At 33.3% G+C, this 17,809-nt stretch overlaps 3 protein-coding genes across 5 annotated transcripts; all 3 read left to right on the top strand.

Moving 5' to 3' along the window:
• Nucleotides 1-1,842: 1,842 nt before the first annotated feature.
• LOC108331839 (uncharacterized) lies at nucleotides 1,843-9,784 on the top strand. Of its 2 annotated transcripts, XM_017566806.2 has the most exons (13): nucleotides 1,843-2,266; nucleotides 2,889-3,027; nucleotides 3,595-3,731; nucleotides 4,035-4,236; nucleotides 4,771-5,009; nucleotides 5,119-5,230; nucleotides 5,346-5,487; nucleotides 5,748-5,890; nucleotides 6,075-6,244; nucleotides 6,715-7,008; nucleotides 7,112-7,167; nucleotides 7,696-7,910; nucleotides 8,516-9,784. In XM_017566806.2, exons 1-13 carry the CDS (start codon nucleotides 2,057-2,059, stop codon nucleotides 9,691-9,693), a joined length of 3,237 nt encoding a protein of 1,078 aa, XP_017422295.1. In that variant the 5' UTR covers nucleotides 1,843-2,056; the 3' UTR covers nucleotides 9,694-9,784. The 2 variants fall into 2 exon arrangements, with proteins under 2 accessions (XP_017422295.1, XP_052731891.1); XM_052875931.1 differs by lacking the exon at nucleotides 1,843-2,266 and having other exon boundaries at nucleotides 2,887-3,023.
• Nucleotides 9,785-10,064: 280 nt separating this feature from the next.
• LOC108331840 (glutaredoxin) lies at nucleotides 10,065-13,188 on the top strand. The gene is made up of 4 exons (XM_017566807.2): nucleotides 10,065-10,419; nucleotides 10,800-10,888; nucleotides 12,577-12,675; nucleotides 12,778-13,188. Exons 1-4 carry the CDS (start codon nucleotides 10,319-10,321, stop codon nucleotides 12,861-12,863), a joined length of 375 nt encoding a protein of 124 aa, XP_017422296.1. The 5' UTR covers nucleotides 10,065-10,318; the 3' UTR covers nucleotides 12,864-13,188.
• A 2,839-nt stretch (nucleotides 13,189-16,027) lies between these two features.
• On the top strand, nucleotides 16,028-17,366 carry LOC108331215 (glutaredoxin). 2 transcript variants are annotated; one of them, XM_052875930.1, is made up of 4 exons: nucleotides 16,028-16,247; nucleotides 16,630-16,718; nucleotides 16,857-16,928; nucleotides 17,034-17,366. In XM_052875930.1, the coding sequence occupies exons 1-4, from the start codon at nucleotides 16,147-16,149 to the stop codon at nucleotides 17,117-17,119; spliced, it is 348 nt and encodes a 115-aa protein (XP_052731890.1). In that variant the 5' UTR covers nucleotides 16,028-16,146; the 3' UTR covers nucleotides 17,120-17,366. The 2 variants fall into 2 exon arrangements, with proteins under 2 accessions (XP_052731890.1, XP_017421351.2); XM_017565862.2 differs by having other exon boundaries at nucleotides 16,048-16,247; nucleotides 16,833-16,928.
• Nucleotides 17,367-17,809: the final 443 nt, after the last annotated feature.

The raw sequence follows: 17,809 nt of genomic DNA, 5'->3' as shown, positions 1-17,809 counted from the left end.
ACTTTGATATAATTGCATTAATTGTAACGTGTATTTATTAAAAAAAATGTAATATGTCATCATTATATTTGGAGATAATTTTTTCTCCTTTGTTGTTTGTTGTGTAAATTTACAATCATTTATGATTCCTTCATTATTAATTGCGTATTAATTTAATTTTTTAATAAACGCACATAATAATTACTAAAGACCAAATTTGTACTAATTTTTTATGTTTTTATCAGCAATTATATTAATTTTTAACAGAGTTGAAACAAAGCTTATAAAAAATTAAAATTATTGTACTAAGAATATAATTTATTTTACTATATTCAAAATAATATTCAACTGACTAATTACTTTTATTTTATCCATTAAACAATTGAGAGATTTTTAAACACTAGAACAAATATATCTTAACTCGTAAAATTAAATTTAAATAATGTAAAAAAAAATGTAGGTTCATTTCTTAAAAGGTACTCATACAAAGTCAATGTAGAATTGAAGAATAACAACTAATTATTAGCTAATAATGTTTATACGACTAAATAATTAATTGATAAATTAGATGTGGTGGAATATAGAAATTCGTCAACTTCAAAACCTTATCTTATTACATGGTCATGAAATTATCTACAATCGTCTCATTGATCAGTCTTGATAAATGATGTACAAAATTATGATACTAATTTTCTAGGTCCATTTAAATTATTTTACTGAAAGAGTATTTTAATATATTTTTTAATTTAGATAATGGTATAAAATAATTTTGAGTATTGAATTCAAACATAAACAACTTATTTTTTTTAAATAATTATTAAAGATCGTATACAAAATGCGATTTATTTTTGGGTGATAGAAACTCAGAGGCGATATGAAAATGAACTATTGTGATACGCTCCAAATATTTAGAACGAATCGATGCCTTTAAAACTAGATAAGAAATTAAATTGGTGAAAACAGTAATTTTAAGGCCACGAGTTTTATTGTAGAATTAAATTAATATTTTAATATCATATAATATTCTAAATAATAACATAGTATGCCATTGTAAAAAATGAATATATAAAATTTATAAATTACTTTGAATAACTAAATTATAATAATAATTGGAAAACTATTTTCCAGCTATATAATATTTAAATATTACTCTTTGCTATCCTAAAAAATTATTTTGGTTAAACTAAACATTAAAACTTAAAAATATGATTTTTTTTTTATTTCAATCAAATTATTCAAATAATTTTTCAAAACTTTAGAACAATAAATTAATGTTTCTTCATCCATATTTCTATTCAACGTCTTAAGAGTCACGTCTTAAGAAATATGATCTGTTCTGGTTAAACACAAACAGTGGAATGAAGTGTTTTATTATGTGAGTTGCAGCTTTCTGTTGTGTGTAATTCTTTGTTTTCGTTTTCTTTCTTTAACCCCATTTTCTTGTTTCGTAGCTCTTAGTATTTGATGCATTGATTGTGTTATAGCAGATGATATGTGTCATGAGAGTGTAGAACTTTATGATAAGATCAAAATGTAACGAGAGATAACGTTTATAAGGTTGAGATCAGCACACATTTTATTATCTCACCCAAACCATGTTGTCACTGTGTGAAGCAGAGAGAAAGATCTGCTCACCACTCACATTTTGTCTTCATTTCTTGCATCACATCAAGGGCCATCACAAAATTGGACCAACACACTCATAAGTACTTTTTTTTTTTTCACTTTTCTGTGTCTATCTATAGTGATACCATGATTCATAATTACCCTTTACTGTTACAACGTGGGTCTCTATCACAACAACGACAAAGACCACGAAATTCATCGAGTGTTGTACTGCACAAGCTCATGTTCGCTTATCCTTAATGCAATTATCATCATCAATGATTCAATGGCCATGGTTGAAGCCACTTTCTTAGTGCACAACAGCTTCCTCTTATCTTTCTTTCTCTATCTCTGTGCACCCTTTTGCATGCCAAGCTCTTCTTCTTCACTCACTTCAAACATTTTCACCACACCAACATGAAAATATCACTCTTTCACACTTAAGTGGCTTCTACTCTTACTGTGTTCTAATATGGGTCTGCTTAGACTCCCATTTCTTTCTGTACTCTGTTTCCTTTTACCATTGCTGTGTTCCATTACCAAATGTGGTGCCTCTGATGTTTATGTGAAGTTCTTGAAGGTCCCTCACGCATTCTCTCACTCTAAGTCAGCAACATTTGCTTTCCAAGTTCTTAACTCTTCTAGTAGGGGCCATTGCTCAAACTGCACCCTCATATGCAAGGTTTGTGTGTTTGGGTGTGTTAATTTGGCAAGTCGTTTACTTCTAAGAGTAGCTTAATTTAACCAGCAATTCAATCATTTTGTTGTTGTGAAATGTTGATTATATTACTTAGTGTAGTTTTTCATTAACGTGGGCATGTTTTTATACAAGACCGAGATTGATAAAGAAATTAAATCACCAAATTTATCAATTTTCTGATTCGAGAGCTTTCTTTTCTGTGGGAAGACATGTGAAACATAGTACAGCTTACGTGTGTTAAATCCTTTTAAGGAGCAATTATTGCATGATCTTCAACTGACACATCACATGTCTATGGTTTTGACCAATCTTCACATGTAGGTGTAGCACAGTTTTAGTAACTATTTGAAACGTGAATTTTGGATGGTAACAAAAACATGTGAGGAACCATATCGTACAATAATTTTAAGGTTAAAGGGGTTAGATTCACTTGACAGATTATATCATGTCTTAAACTACTCTGTTGTGTTTGTGAGTAGCACTAGAACTAAAATGCTGGTTCATGGTGTTAATTTTGTTTTATATTCCTTTTGGGTTTTGTATCTTTTGGATGGGGAGGGGATGTTATAAGCTATTCTGATTGTTCTGAAATACCATGTTGCAGCTGGATGATGAGATCAAATCAGTATGTAGACATGGAAAAGTTTCATACAGAAATTTGAGGGATGGAAATCATACTTTTGAAGTCTGCACCAGACATGAAGGACTTGGCTATAACTGTGCCACCTATAACTGGATTGTTGGTTAAGAAACCATACTTAATTCCTTATCCTTGTTATTAGTTAACAATCACTTCTGGGATTTGACCCCTTTTAATTTCTGATTATGTGTGGTTAATGAAAGAACCTATGTCCAGAGTATTTTGACTAAATAAGGTAGCATAAAATAGGAGAACATTAATGTTTCAAGCTTAACAGTTTATGCCACAAATGTCAGTAGCAAAATTTCTTTTGACATTTTTAGTAGGATAGCTAATGCATCTCATTATCTCAATGCTTAACTACCTTTTGCTTGCATCATTGTAACATGGAAAAACAAGTTTCCAGAATCATGGAAAGGAGGGAAAGAAGAAATATTGCTTGAACTTTCTACCTGACTAATTAACATAAATCTGTTTTTCATTGAACATAATAGGTATTTTTTGCCTGTCTGCACTGTAATTTTGTCATGAATTTGGTGTAGTCTTGTCTTTCCATGTTTTTCTTTTTTTTTCTCTTTTTTAATAAAATCTTCATGTAATACCAATGATATCTAACATGAACTTATTTTGAAATACCATTTTAACATTTCACTACATTATTTTCTTTCAGATACAACTCCCCCAACGGCGTATGTTACTGCCTCAACATCTTTTACAAGTTCCTTAAATGTGTCTGTAAACATATCTTTCACAGAACCCTGTATAGTTGGAGGAGGTTTTGGATGCAAGTCAGTAAATGCATGCAATGTAAGTGGGTGGCTAACCAAGGTTGCTTATATTTCTGAAGTTGTCTTTTTTACCATGTATCTATAGCAGATCTCTTCTCTGTAACTTGTTTCCAACGAATGCCATATATTTCCAAGAAATTAATGTAAAAAAAAAATATGGAATTTTTCTACCTGTATAGCAATGATAATTTCTTCCGAGCTCTGTTGTCGCTATGGAAAATGCAAAATCCATATTAAGGGGGTGAGGTGTCTTGAAAAAATAAATGCTGTTAATATAATACTGCCTCAGTCTTTAACACACTGCTTTGTTATTTCTCTACAGCTTCTTGTCTATGGTGCTGGCCAGGTCATACCATCTTCCTTTAGAGTTTTACAGCCAAATCTCACATATTCTCTTCTCGTTAGTCTGTCATCTACAGTTCAATATGGCCGAGCAATCGTTGTAATGGATAGGAACTTCTGCACTGACCTTGCTGGCAACAGCTTTATGAGAATGCCAAATTCTAGTGTTTATATACATTTTGGTAAGTGAATCTTTTATTCTGTCATAGTAGGTCAGTTCAAGGTCCAAACAGGTAAAACCATTGTTTTAAGCCTCCAAGAAAAGAAGGTCTAAAAAAATGTTTTCTAGTACTAATTGCTTTAGGCCTCAAAAATACTTTTTTAGGACTAATTGCTTGAGACCTCCATGAAAAAAGGACTTCAAAAAAATCTTCATTCTTAAAGGACTTCTTAAACCCTTGAATAGTCCCTTTGGCATACCATAGTATTATTCTCAGCAATGCGTGATGTGTCATTTGTTTGATTACTTTTATGGATAAAAGTTCATGTGCTTTGGTGCTTGTGGCCTCAAAGATGCTGTACTGTCTTTTTCTACAGGTGCTTGAACTTTTAATCCAATAGAACTGAACATTATGTTATCGTGTATCAGTATTGTAGAGGCTAGGAGCTTCGAAGATTTTTATGCATTCTAAATATAAGTAAACAACACTGTAGAACACATTTGGTTACTTTTTAATGTTCAGAACTTGATTTCCTCTATGGCAACCATGATACAGACAGGAGAAAAGTTTATGTCAACATCAGGACTCGTGTACCAGAAGAACTGCTTCAACTTAACAGTGAAACGAGAACAGTACAGGCAACTAATGACTTTGACAGGCTAAAGATATATTTGTACTTCTCAGCTCCAGTTCTGAATTCATCTACAGAAATTTTGAATTCTATCAACATTAGTCAGGGTTCACTTCTTCTAAATAATTCAAAAAGCCTTGGAGATAGAAGATTTGGATTCATGGTCAGTTGATTGATTCGTTGATATGATAAGTTTTAAGGGTGTATATCATATGCTTATTCTAAGTGCTTCTCCTCTGCTTACACTTTCTTTTGGCCAACTCTTATTTCAGATTGCTAATATATCCTCTACTTCTATAATATCAATTAACTTCAATTCAGAGTCTATAATAACCAGACAAGGGACTCAAGTTTCACCAACTGCACCAGTTACTTTCCTTTATGGTACATTCTATCCACCAACCACTAAGAAAAAACATATATTGTTTTTACACACCTTTGTCTTAAGAATCTTGAGATTCCTATGCTCTTTGCTAACATACCCATGCATGGAATTCAGATACTACGAGGCCTGCTGTGATGTTGAGTACATATAGCATGAGGACAAGAGAGCACAATCTCCAAATATTAGTTAAATTTGTGAAGCCTGTTTTTGGCTTCAACTCCTCTTGCATATCAATTTCAGGGGGTTTACTAAAAAGGTAAGTATTTTTGTGGATGGCCATTTTCTTAGGACATAAATATGTTTTTAACCTTTCAAACTTGAACACAAAATTGGAATTGGCCTGATTTGAAAATTTGTTATATTTTGATCCTAAACTTAAAAAATAATTGATATAATCTTTTTAAACTAATAACGTTAATCTTTTCAAAGCATGCTAAATATCCCTCTCTCTCTCCACAATCATTATGTGAAAGCCAAATGTCTATTGACAGACATCAACTTTTGTTTTCTGTCTAGTTTCCATGAAATAAGACGCGACATATACATGGTTGAGTTACTAGCAGATGATGGTTTAGTCTTTGTTGGTGTGCATGAGAATGTAACAAGAGATGTTGCTGGGAACAAAAATCTAGCTTCTAATTTTCTACAAGTGAGGCGCTGTAAGATTTTTAGTTTTGCTTATTCATTCTTTTTTTGGTGATAGTGTTGCTATTAGAGCTGATATTTATATTTTTTTTTTCCCATCTTGTGAGCATTTCTATTCGTGTATATCACAATATTGTTTTTTTATTTGCACCTATTTTATCAAGTTGTTAAAATATTTATGGTTTTGCAATCGTGCAGACTCTATGCCTCTCATTTCCTCAGTGGTTTCAGCATTTGCAACTGCTTCATTTGTGGTGACATCAATTGCTGCGGGTTTTCTTACTATCTCAACTGCAAGCCTTCAATCTGTTGGTACATTTACAAGATCATCGTCTTTTTTGGTCTTCGATCCAGCGAGGAATCTTCTTGTGAGACACTTAACTTGAATCCTGCTGACAAGTTACACCAGTTTATATCCTGTTATTTAAATGGAGAGTCAGTGACATAGAATACTTTGGAAGAGAGACTCAGATATCAAGCTTGACAAATTATCAAATGGAGCTTGATCGAGTTTATAAACAAGGAAAAGTAAAAACAAAACAATGGATGAAGATAAATTTTCTCTATTTCAATGCTCAGTTGCTCACTCACTAACTCACTTTCTTCCATGCCAACTTGTCACAAACAAAATATTGGTCCTAGATTTTGCATTCAAGGGTAGAGAGTAGAAACCATTGCTTCTTCTCAACCAACATGAAATAATTTTCTTTTAGCATCTTGAACTTTTAGTTTTCTTTCAACTTTGAAAAGTTTCTGTAAATTACAGAATGTTCTTTTATTTTTATAGTGATTATGGAGAGAAAACCACATTGATAGGATAACTTTGTCAATCATGCAGAGAATTTTGGGCCATATTCAGGTGTTTGCACTATCTAGATGGTTAGCAGTTAAGTTGCCAGTCGAGTTTTATGAATTTGCCAGACATTTGCAATGGACCATACCCTATTTTACTGTTCCATGGGAAAATGAACCAATGAACCTATTCAAGGTAAGCTCTAATCCCTTTGGAACCTCTAAGGTCATCAACAAGGCTCCAGCAACAATCCCAAACAAGTTAGTTAAGAGTTTGAATTTGGCTGCTTCAGTGTATGGATCACCACTTACTTCTTCAGAGTACCAGCAATATTTTGAGGTTAGAATAAGTTGAGATGTATATCAATAGTGCAGAGAAATTGAATTTCTTATCTATGTTAATGAAAAATCGTCAATTCTTAATTCATAGTGCACACTTGCAGAGTGAAAATATGAAACCAGAAGCTGAATATATTTTGGATTCACAACATCCCTCTGGGTAAGTTATATGTTTCAATACATTACAATATATTTGGAAATCAGTTTTTTCATTTCTATACAGAAAAGGTCATCATTAGCATACAAAGGATACTAGCAAAACACTCAACTCACTTTTTGTTAGCTCAAACTAATATTGTTTTGAAAAAAAATGAATACTAGACCACCAATACTTTACTACAATGTTAACTGGAAATTGAATACTAGACCACCAATACTTTACTACAATGTTAACTGGAAATTGCCAACTTAGTATATTGCATTCTAGTTGTCAACACATGATATACCCAATTTCAACCAGATGTCAGAAAAGGTTTGCAAATGAACCACTGCTTCAAAAATGGACTAAGAGGATACATTTTTTTGTTCTGCATCTATAACAATAAGAAAAGGCATTCCATGAGATAAATCAAGGAGCATACTCTGTTTTCAGATTATAATTTATTTATTTGTCAAGTACAAGTGCTTCAACAATATATTCTTACTTATTATAATCGATTATAAGATTTGTTTCTTTTTTGTCTAATAGATGGACAGAATTTTATAGAAGCATGTTTTGGTTAGCTGTGATCTGTGGTGGTTTAATGGTTCTGCATGCTTTTCTCCTCATTGTCCTGAAATTTGGGAAGAGAAATTCTGAGAAGCATACAATCCATGGATCACTCACATTCCCAAGATTTGAGATATTTCTTATATTTCTTGCACTACCGAATATTTGCAAGTCCTCTGCTGTCCTAATTCAAGGTAAACATAATCATGATGTTGTTATTTGTCACCTAACCATTTTCTGTGATCAATAAGTAAAGCAAAATATAAAGCAATGACAGATAAAAGATATTAGACATAGGAAATGAATACTAGTTGATTCAAACCACCAGTGAGGTCAATCACATTATAGAGTGCTTTATGAAGAATGAATTGGTGGTTTTTCTAATTAGTGGTGAAATGTGTGATATAAATTTGGGAAAATTACAGGATTCTTGACAAAAAAACACAGTATGTTTGTTGCCTTCGATATGAAAAGGAAGATTCCTTTCTTTGTTTTGACAAAATCTAAACTGATAACTGAAGAGTTTATGGTTCCTGTTTTCCTTCCCTCTCAGAAGGTGAACACAGATATTCCAATCATTATCTCACCTCGTCTAAATTATAGCTCTTGGCAAATGTATTCATTTGATTTATTGAAACTTATGAGAAGGATAATAGAAAAATTAGAAATAGATGACAGCAATGAGATCACTTCCCTTATATGATTTCAGTATTCAATGCAAGGCCATTTATTCAGAAGTCCAAAACTTCTCTCACACAATCACTAGGTTTAATTTTTCTCTTTTGCATTATGGCTATAGGGGGATCTCCTTCTGGAATTGCTGTTGGAACTATACTGTTCGTTTTTGTGTCCATTGTTCTTCTGGCTTTGTTCTTGTTCCTCTCCATTGGAATCACATTTGGAAAGTTGCTTCAATACAAGGAAGTCCATCAAGAAGGTTTGACATTTCACTGGTACCAAGAGCTTGTGAGAGTAACTCTGGGGCCAGGTAAAAGAGGCCAATGGACATGGAAAGAACAACCTAGATCTGTTTATCTAACCATCTTTGGCCCACTGTTTGAAGACTTGAGAGGCCCTCCAAAGTACATGCTTTCACAGATATCTGGTGGCACTGGCAACCCTCCAAGTCAAAGAGACCGCATCATTGCCTCTGATGATGAAACAGAAGATGCAGAAGCACCTTTCATCCAAAAGCTGTTTGGGATTCTTAGGATATACTACGTGTTTCTTGAATCCATAAGGCGTGTTTCACTGGGAATTTTGGCAGGTCACTTTGTTCCAACTCAGTCTTCTAAGACCCCTGTGATTATTATGTTGTCTATGACTTCTTTTCAGCTGTTCTTCATGTTGCTAAAGAAACCTTTTATAAAGAAAAGGGTTCAGCTAGTGGAGATTATCTCACTCACCTGTGAAGTTGCTTTATTTGGTACTTGTTTTATCCTTCTGAAGAAGGAATTTTCTGTGAGAGCTGAGACTAAGACTGGGATTTTCATGCTAGTGCTGTTCCTAGTGGAGTATTGTGCACAGATCATCAATGAATGGTATGCTTTATATGTGCAAACAAAGATGCTGGACCCTGGGGAAAAATCACTCTTGGTAGGTTTAAAAAATGCCTTGATTGGGTTTCTTTTGTATTTCATCCCTCAAAAGTGCATCAAAGACTTGGTAAATAGGTTACCACAAAACGGAACTGGGAATATTGAAGAGTCTAGAGACACTGCTTCAGGTGGTGACAGGTCAAGATTCTCAAGTAGTAGAAGCTCGGGTACACCTGATGGAGCGTGGTTGAAACAGATAAGGGAATTTGCAAAGTCTAGCTTTGGTAGGGAAAGAAGTGTAAATGATCCTTCGACTAGTGGCACTACTGCATGGAGTGGGTTATGGGGAAACAAAAGGAGTGGGAGCTCATCTTCTGAGTTCAAGTCAAAATCAAGTTCATTGTACAAAGATTTGGAAGCCATTTTTTCTTCCAAATAATACAGAAAATAGTTAGATTCGTATCTCATTTTAGAACAATTTGTATCTTACTGTAATAAATCTACATGGATTTGCCTCCCGTTCCTGTCAACTTGTTTATCATGTAAGATGGTGCACAATTCTATGTGTTAATCGTTTTTTGCATATTATCAAGGTTTTTTTTGCATATAACAACAAAGAGGGAAGAAAGAGATAAGTCAAAGCAACAAAAAAGAGAGTAAAAAATTCATATTTACTAAATAGAAGAATGGAGATGAATAAATTCTTACCTTAAAAATCTAAACCTTTATTCTTCTCGTACTGTTATCATCCTTTATTCTGATGATGTTATTATATTCTCCTCGCACTATAGATCAATTTCCCCCAAGAAACCCAAATTACCAATTTGCCAAGTTAAACTGAACCCTAATTTTCCAAAACGTCAATTCTTACTAATCAGCTTTTAATCTTCATTTTGTTCAGCTAAATTACAGTTTCAAGTTTTGTTCTGCTCCCAAACCCCGTGCCACCAAGTTTTTGGCTTATTCTCTTTCCTTTCAACACCTGTCCAAAGCCAAAGCTTCAAGCTTTTTCTCTATTCTGCTCCTCTTCAATTATCATATCATATAAACATACAGAAAAAGAAATGGGTTCTTTGATGAGTTCACCGAAAAAGAAAGAACAGATGGAAGCAGCGTTGAATAAGGCTAAGGGGATAGTATCCTCTTCCCCTGTTGTTGTCTTTAGGTATTTTTTTTCTTTTTCTTTTCAATCTAATTTACCTGTTGTTTTATATTTTGCAAGTAACTTGTTTAATCCATGAAATCCTAATGATTTTCAAAATGTATTCAGATTATAGAATTTGTGTTTAGGTCTCACTCAAATCTAAAAGTAATTCCAATACAAAAACCTTAAATAGATTTAATTCTTCTACAATCACCGTACAATTTGAGGTCTCCAATACCTGTTGAGACATTGAAAGTTCCCTTCAAAAATGTTTACCCTTCAACCAATTAGTTTTTGGTTGTGAGCTTAGGAATAGTTAGGTGCACAGTACAATGAAATAGCTCTAAATTTTCTCTTTTTTATATTAGTAATTCCATCGTGTAATCTGTGTGTGGTGGCAGCAAGACTTACTGTGGTTATTGCAAGCGGGTCAAAGATCTCTTCCTACAGCTTGGAGCATCCTACAAGGTTTTTGAATTGGACACAGAAAGTAAGAGTGCTATGAATACTCTCTCGAGTGATTTCATGTTTGGTCTATTATATCAATTTTCTTTTCTTGTTAGATCAATGTTGTTTTCATGTTTGTGGTCTTCGCTTATTCTTTGCTTTAAGAGTCTATTTTCAAGTTAAGGTGAGTTACCTGCTTTTAGAGTGTATTAAAGCTTTTAGGCAAGACACTATTTACCCGTTGAAATTGAAATCTAGACAATCCACTTGATATCATTTTCAATCTAACCTAAAGTTTCTTTTTTCTAAAACTTCATGGTCTTTCTCATTTTTATACTTCATCATGTTTCTTGTGTTTTAGTGTTTTTTGTTTCTGTGCTTTTGTGCTTTTTCTTTCTCGTGTTTTTGTGTTTTCTTGTGTTTTCTGTTTTTGTGTTTTTATACCTCATTGTCTTTCTTGTGTTTTTGTGTTTTCATACCTCATCGTCTTTCTTGTGTTTTTGTGTTTTCATACCTCATCGTCTTTCTTGTGTTTTTGTGTTTTTATACCTCATCGTCTTTTCGTGTTTTTATGTTTATATACTTCATAGTCTTTCACGTGTTTTCGTGTTTTTATACTTCATCGTCTTTCACTCGTGTCTACATACTCCATTGACTTTCTCGTGTCTGCATACTCCATTGACTTTCTCGTGTCTGCATACTCCATTGACTTTCTCGTGTCTGCATACTCCATCGACTTTCTCGTGTCTGCATACTCTATCGACTCTCTCGTGTCTGCATACTCCATCGACTCTCTCGTGTCTGCATACTCCATCGACTCTCTCGTGTCTGCATACTCCATCGACTCTCTCGTGTCTGCATACTCCATCGACTCTCTCGTGTCTGCATACTCCATCGACTCTCTCGTGTCTGCATACTCCATCGACTCTCTCGTGTCTGCATACTCCATCGACTCTCTCTATCTCGTGTCTGCATACTCCATCGACTCTCTCTATCTCGTGTCTGCATACTCCATCGACTCTCTCTATCTCGTGTCTGCATACTCCATCGACTCTCTCTATCTCGTGTCTGCATACTCCATCGACTCTCTCTATCTCGTGTCTGCATACTCCATCGACTCTCTCTATCTCGTGTCTGCATACTCCATCGACTCTCTCTATCTCGTGTCTGCATACTCCATCGACTCTCTCTATCTCGTGTCTGCATACTCCATCGACTCTCTCTATCTCGTGTCTGCATACTCCATCGACTCTCTCTATCTCGTGTCTATCTAATGCTTCATCGACTCTCTCTATCTCGTGTCTCTCTAATGCTTCATCGACTCTCTCTATCTCGTGTCTATCTAATGCTTCATCGACTCTCTCTATCTCGTGTCTATCTAATGCTTCATCGACTCTCTCTATCTCGTGTCTATCTAATGCTTCATCGACTCTCTCTCTCGTGTCTATCTAATGCTTCATCGAATCTCTCTCTCGTGTCTATCTAATACTTCATCACTTTCTTTTGTGTTTATCTAAATTTTCATCGACTGACTTTCTGGTGTTTAACTAAAAATCTAAAACTTCATCCATTTCTCGTGTTTATCTAAAACTTCATCAAATTTATCTATCGACTTTCTCGTGTTTAACTAAAGCTTTATCAACTTTCTCATATTTACCTAAAGCATTATCGATATTCTCGTTTATTATTACTTTATACTTTTTTATTATATAATGTTTCATGTAATTGAAGGAGATGGAGATGATATTCATTCAGCTTTAATCGAGTGGACAGGACTTAGGACAGTGCCTAACGTGTTTATTGGAGGAAAGCACATTGGTGGTTGTGATAGTAAGGCCCTGCACACGAGTTTCTTTTGAGAAGAACGTGCCAATGTTTTTGTTGCTCTTTTTTTCCTTATTTCCATCTAAAGTTTTATGTTGTATCTTGCAGCTGTTTTGGAGAAACACAAAACAGAACAACTAGTTCCTCTTCTGAATGATGCTGGGGCGATTGCCAATAACTCTGCTCAACTGTGAACAACTATGTTCAGTAACAAAGTATTTTCTAAAATAAGATGAAATAAGGAGAAACTATATGCTAAAATTTCTAGCATGACTTCGCATGAATAGCATGCTCAGCAAGTATAAGTATAGGTGATGGCTCAAATTATGTTAAATAAGACCATCTTATCCTCATGAATGTATCATCAAAGTTGAAACATCATTACGTGTAATTTTTCTAAGTGATTACGTGGTTCCTATAGAGTTTAACCCTCACTGGAGAGGTTGCTTGTTAATGAATTTGTTCAAGCACAGATGGTATTGTCCTAAACTATTAATATAATCTTAGAGTTTTAAGTCATCTAAATTCACGCATACTTGGATGCTAAAAATATAAAACGTAAAACAAAATATAATGTAAACCTTACAAATATTTGACGATTTTTATTCTTGTAATAAATATTTCACATAACATTCAATGTCTTCTTCTTCGCTTCCATCTACCGGTACAATTTGACTTATAACTCCTAATCTAGTGATGAGAAATAAATTCACACTCTTATTATAATTATTATAATCAATGCCACTGGTTTATAATAAATACATAAAATTAGTTTTAGATAAAGCATACGAAGTCTTTTCAAGCAACACCACTAACTCAATTAGTTTTATATGTTATAACTCAATTAGTATTCTTTATATATTACTTAGATTTTTAATCATCTCTCTGAGTTTCTTTCTTTCACATTGGAACATTATTGAATGTTTTTTAAAATGAAATTATTTTTTATTATTAATATCTCACAAGTGAGACTCTTATTTGTATCATCGTTTATCAACACATTTTTCTGTCTTTCCATGCAAACACCACTCTATTTATCATACACGTCCTTTTACTTGTATTTTTGTTTCTCTTAATGGACATGTTTGCTTAAAACATCTATTAGAAAAATTTTCAATATAAAAAATTCATAAATTTAGGATTCTTAAAAATACGTCCTTGATTCTATAGATAACATCACAACAATTAAAGATTTACAAAAAAAAAAAACTCTCTCAATCCAAGTCATGTAAAAGAAGAACTACAACTTCAACAGGTTTTACTATTTGCGAATTTCATTTTAATATTTGAGAATTTGGCACTCTTGTCAAAATTAAAATCAAATCTAACATTTTAAGGGCATGTGACAAAGTGATAATTAATTATCCATGTGTATATTGTTAGATCAAAGTTTAATAGATCTATGTATGATTTTGATTTTGTGGTTAAAAATAAGAGGAATCACAATCCTTCGTGAGTATCAAATTATGTTAGATACAAGTATTTAATTTAGTTCAAGTGACATAAGTTGTGTAGCTAAACATATGCAAATGTTATTTGTAATGGGTTTCATCTTAAATACGTAAAACTGCATTTCATAGTATTCGTCAAACTAACAAAAGTTTATTTTATACTTGTAGAGAATGTACGTTTCTTCAATATTTCGGGAGAATCTCATTATGTTTTGATGACATAAAGATCTTATGAAGAACATTTGCAAGCTACTCCAAATAAACATTTTTTTTTTACCAAACCATGTACTTCACTCAAAAGGTGGAATGAAACTGCCTATCCAGTTTTTGTGAAACCATTTAGACCTTGTACACTTGAGTGGATTTGAGAGAGAGTAATTAAGGGGATTTGAGAGGATTTGAAAATAATTTTTTTTGTTGTTTATTTGAGTCAATTTGGAGATAAGTGAGAATGAATTTGGAAGTAAAGTTTGTGAGAATTAGTGTAGGATTTGATTGACGTGACAAATTAAAAAAATTTACTTCCAAATCCAATCTCATTTACGTCCAAATTCACTCAAATAATCAACAAAAAAATTTATTTTCAAATCCTCTCAAATCTCCTTAATTACTCTTCCTCAAATCCACTCAAGTGAACAAGGCATTAATAATGACATAAAGATCTCATGACACATGGATTCAATGTTAAGTCAAAACCATTTAATTTGTCTCAACTTCAAAGCATGCTCAAATGCAAGAAGAATCAATAGTAGAATTAGACACTCAAAATGACTAGGAAGGTTTTGCAATAAGGTCTTTTATGTTCTGCATCTATAACAATAAGAAAAGGCATTCCATGAGATAAATCAAGAAGCATACTCTGTTTTCAGATTATAATTTATTTATTTGTCAAGTAGAAGTGCTTCAACAATATATTCTTATTTATTATAATTGATTATAAGATTTGTTTCTTTTTTTTTTGTCTAATAGATGGACAGAATTCTACAGAAGCATGTTTTGGTTAGCTGTGATCTGTGGTGGTTTAATGGTTCTGCATGCTTTTCTCCTCATTGTCCTGAAATTTGGGAAGAGAAATTCTGAGAAGCATACAATCCATGGAGCACTCACATTCCCAAGATTTGAGATATTTCTTATATTTCTTGCACTACCGAATATTTGCAAGTCCTCTGCTGTCCTAATTCAAGGTAAACATAATCGTGATGTTATTATTTGTCACCTAACCATTTTCTGCAATCAATAAGTAAAGCAATGACAGATAAAAGATATTAGACATATGAAATGAATACTAGTTGATTCAAACCATCAGTGAGGTCAATCACATTATAGAGTGCTTTATGAAGAATGAATTGGTGGTTTTTCTAATCAGTGGTGAAATGTGTGATATAAATTTGGGAAAATTACAGGATTCTTGACAAAAAAACACAGTATGTTTGTTGTCTTCGATATGCAAAGGAAGATTCCTTTCTTTGTTTTGACAAAATCTAAACTGATAACTGAAGAGTTTATGGTTCCTGTTTTCCTTCCCTCTCAGGAGGTGAACACAGATATTCCAATCATTATCTCACCTCGTCTAAATTATAGCTCTTGGCAAATGTATTCATTTTGTTCATTGAAAGTTATGAGATGGATAATATAAAAATTAGAAATAGATAATATAAAAGTTTAATAGATCAATTTCCTCCAAGAAATCCAAATTACCAATTTGCCAAGTTGAACTGAACCCTAATTTTCCAAACGTCAATTCTTACTACTCAGCTTTTAATCTTCTTTTTTTTTTCAGCTAAATTACCGTTTCAAGTTTTGTTCTGCTCCGAAACCCAGCGCCAGCAAGCAGCAGCAAAATTCAACATCTGTGCTCTGTTTTTGGCTTATTCACTTTCCTTTTAACACCTGTTTAAGCTTTTTCTCTATTCTGGTCCTCTTCAATCACCATACCATATAAACATACAGAAAAAGAAATGATCAAGCTTTTTCTCTATTCTGCTTCTCTTCAATTACCATACCATATAAACATACAGAAAAAGAAATGGGGTCTTTGTTGAGTTCAGCGAAAAGGAAAGAACAGATGGAAGCAGCGTTGAATAAGGCTAAGGGGATAGTATCCTCTTTCCCTGTTGTTGTCTTCAGGTATTCTTTTTCTTTTTCTTTTTAATCTAACTTACCTGTTGTTTATATTTTGCAAGTAACTCGTTTAATCCATGAAATCCTAATGATTTGTTCAAAATGTATTCAGATTATAGAATTTGTGCTTAGGCCTTACTCAACTCTAAAAGTAATTCCAATCCAAAAACCTTAACTAAATTTAATTCTTTTAACAATCACGTACAATTTGAGATCTCCAATACCTGTTGAGGGATTGAAAGTTCCCTTAAAAAATGTTTACCCTTCAACAAATTAGTTTTGGTTGTGAGCTTAGGAACAGTTAAGTACACAGTACAATGAAATAGCTTTAATTTTTCTCTTTTTCATATCAGTAATTCCATCGTGTAATCTGTGTGTGTGGTGACAGCAAGACTAACTGTGGTTATTGCAAGCGGGTCAAAGATCTCTTCCAACAGCTTGGAGCAACCTACAAGGTTGTTGAATTGGACATAGAAAGTAAGAGTGCTATGAATACTCTCTCATGTTTATCTGTTATTATACCCTATAATTATATGATGACTTTATTATTACTTTATATTGTTTATTATATAATGTTTCATGTAATCGAAGGAGATGGAAATTATATTCATTCAGCTTTAATCGAGTGGACGGGACTTAGGACTGTGCCTAACGTGTTTATTGGAGGAAAGCACATTGGTGGTTATGGTAATAAGGCCCCTGCACATGAGTTCTTTTGAGAAGAACGTTCCAGTGTTTTTGTTGCTCTTTTTTTCCTTATTTGCATCTAAAGTTTTATGTTGTATCTTGCAGCTGTTTGGGAGAAACACAAAACAGAACAACTGGTTCATCTTCTGAATGATGCTGGGGCGATTGTCAATAACTCTGCTCAACTGTAAACAACTATGTTTAGTAACAAAGTATTTTCTAAAATAAGATGAAATAAGGAGAAAGTAAATGCTAAAATTTCTTGCATTACTTCCTATGAATAGCATGGCATGCTCAACAAGTATAAGGGATGGCTCAAATTATGTTAAATAAAACCATCTTATCATCATCAGTGTATCATGAAAGAGTGATTAGGTGGTTTGCTATAGAGTTTAACCGTCACTGGAGAAGTTGCTTATTAATGAATTTGTTCAAACACAGTTGGTATTATCCTAAACTATTAATATAATCTTAGAGTTTTAAGCACCCAAGATGTATGGTAAAAATATAAAACGTAAAACAAAATATAATGTAAACCTTACAAATATCTGACGATTTTTATTCTTGAAATAAATGTTTCACATAACATTCAATGTTTTCTTTCGGTTCCATCTACGGGTACAATGACTTGTAACTCCTAATCTAGTTGAAAAACAAACATATAAATGGAGACCCTCTACTCTTAGTTTCCCATTTAGTAACCAATTCATGCAATAATATATGTACCAGTAGCGACCGGACGTCAAACAGGCCGGACGTCCATGTAACCATATTGGACCCAAGAATACCCTTCTGCTTATCGTCAGGAAGGGTTGGGCACGGCAGGCCGGACGCACGTACGACCACGATCACATAACATTACCACTTGCCACCCGTGGGAA

This window comes from Vigna angularis, chromosome 4 (genome assembly GCF_016808095.1).
Source record: "Vigna angularis cultivar LongXiaoDou No.4 chromosome 4, ASM1680809v1, whole genome shotgun sequence".
Classification (NCBI taxonomy): domain Eukaryota; kingdom Viridiplantae; phylum Streptophyta; class Magnoliopsida; order Fabales; family Fabaceae; genus Vigna; species Vigna angularis.
The sequence above is the reverse complement of the archived record's forward strand: the minus strand, read 5'-3'. Positions and strand labels throughout refer to the sequence as shown.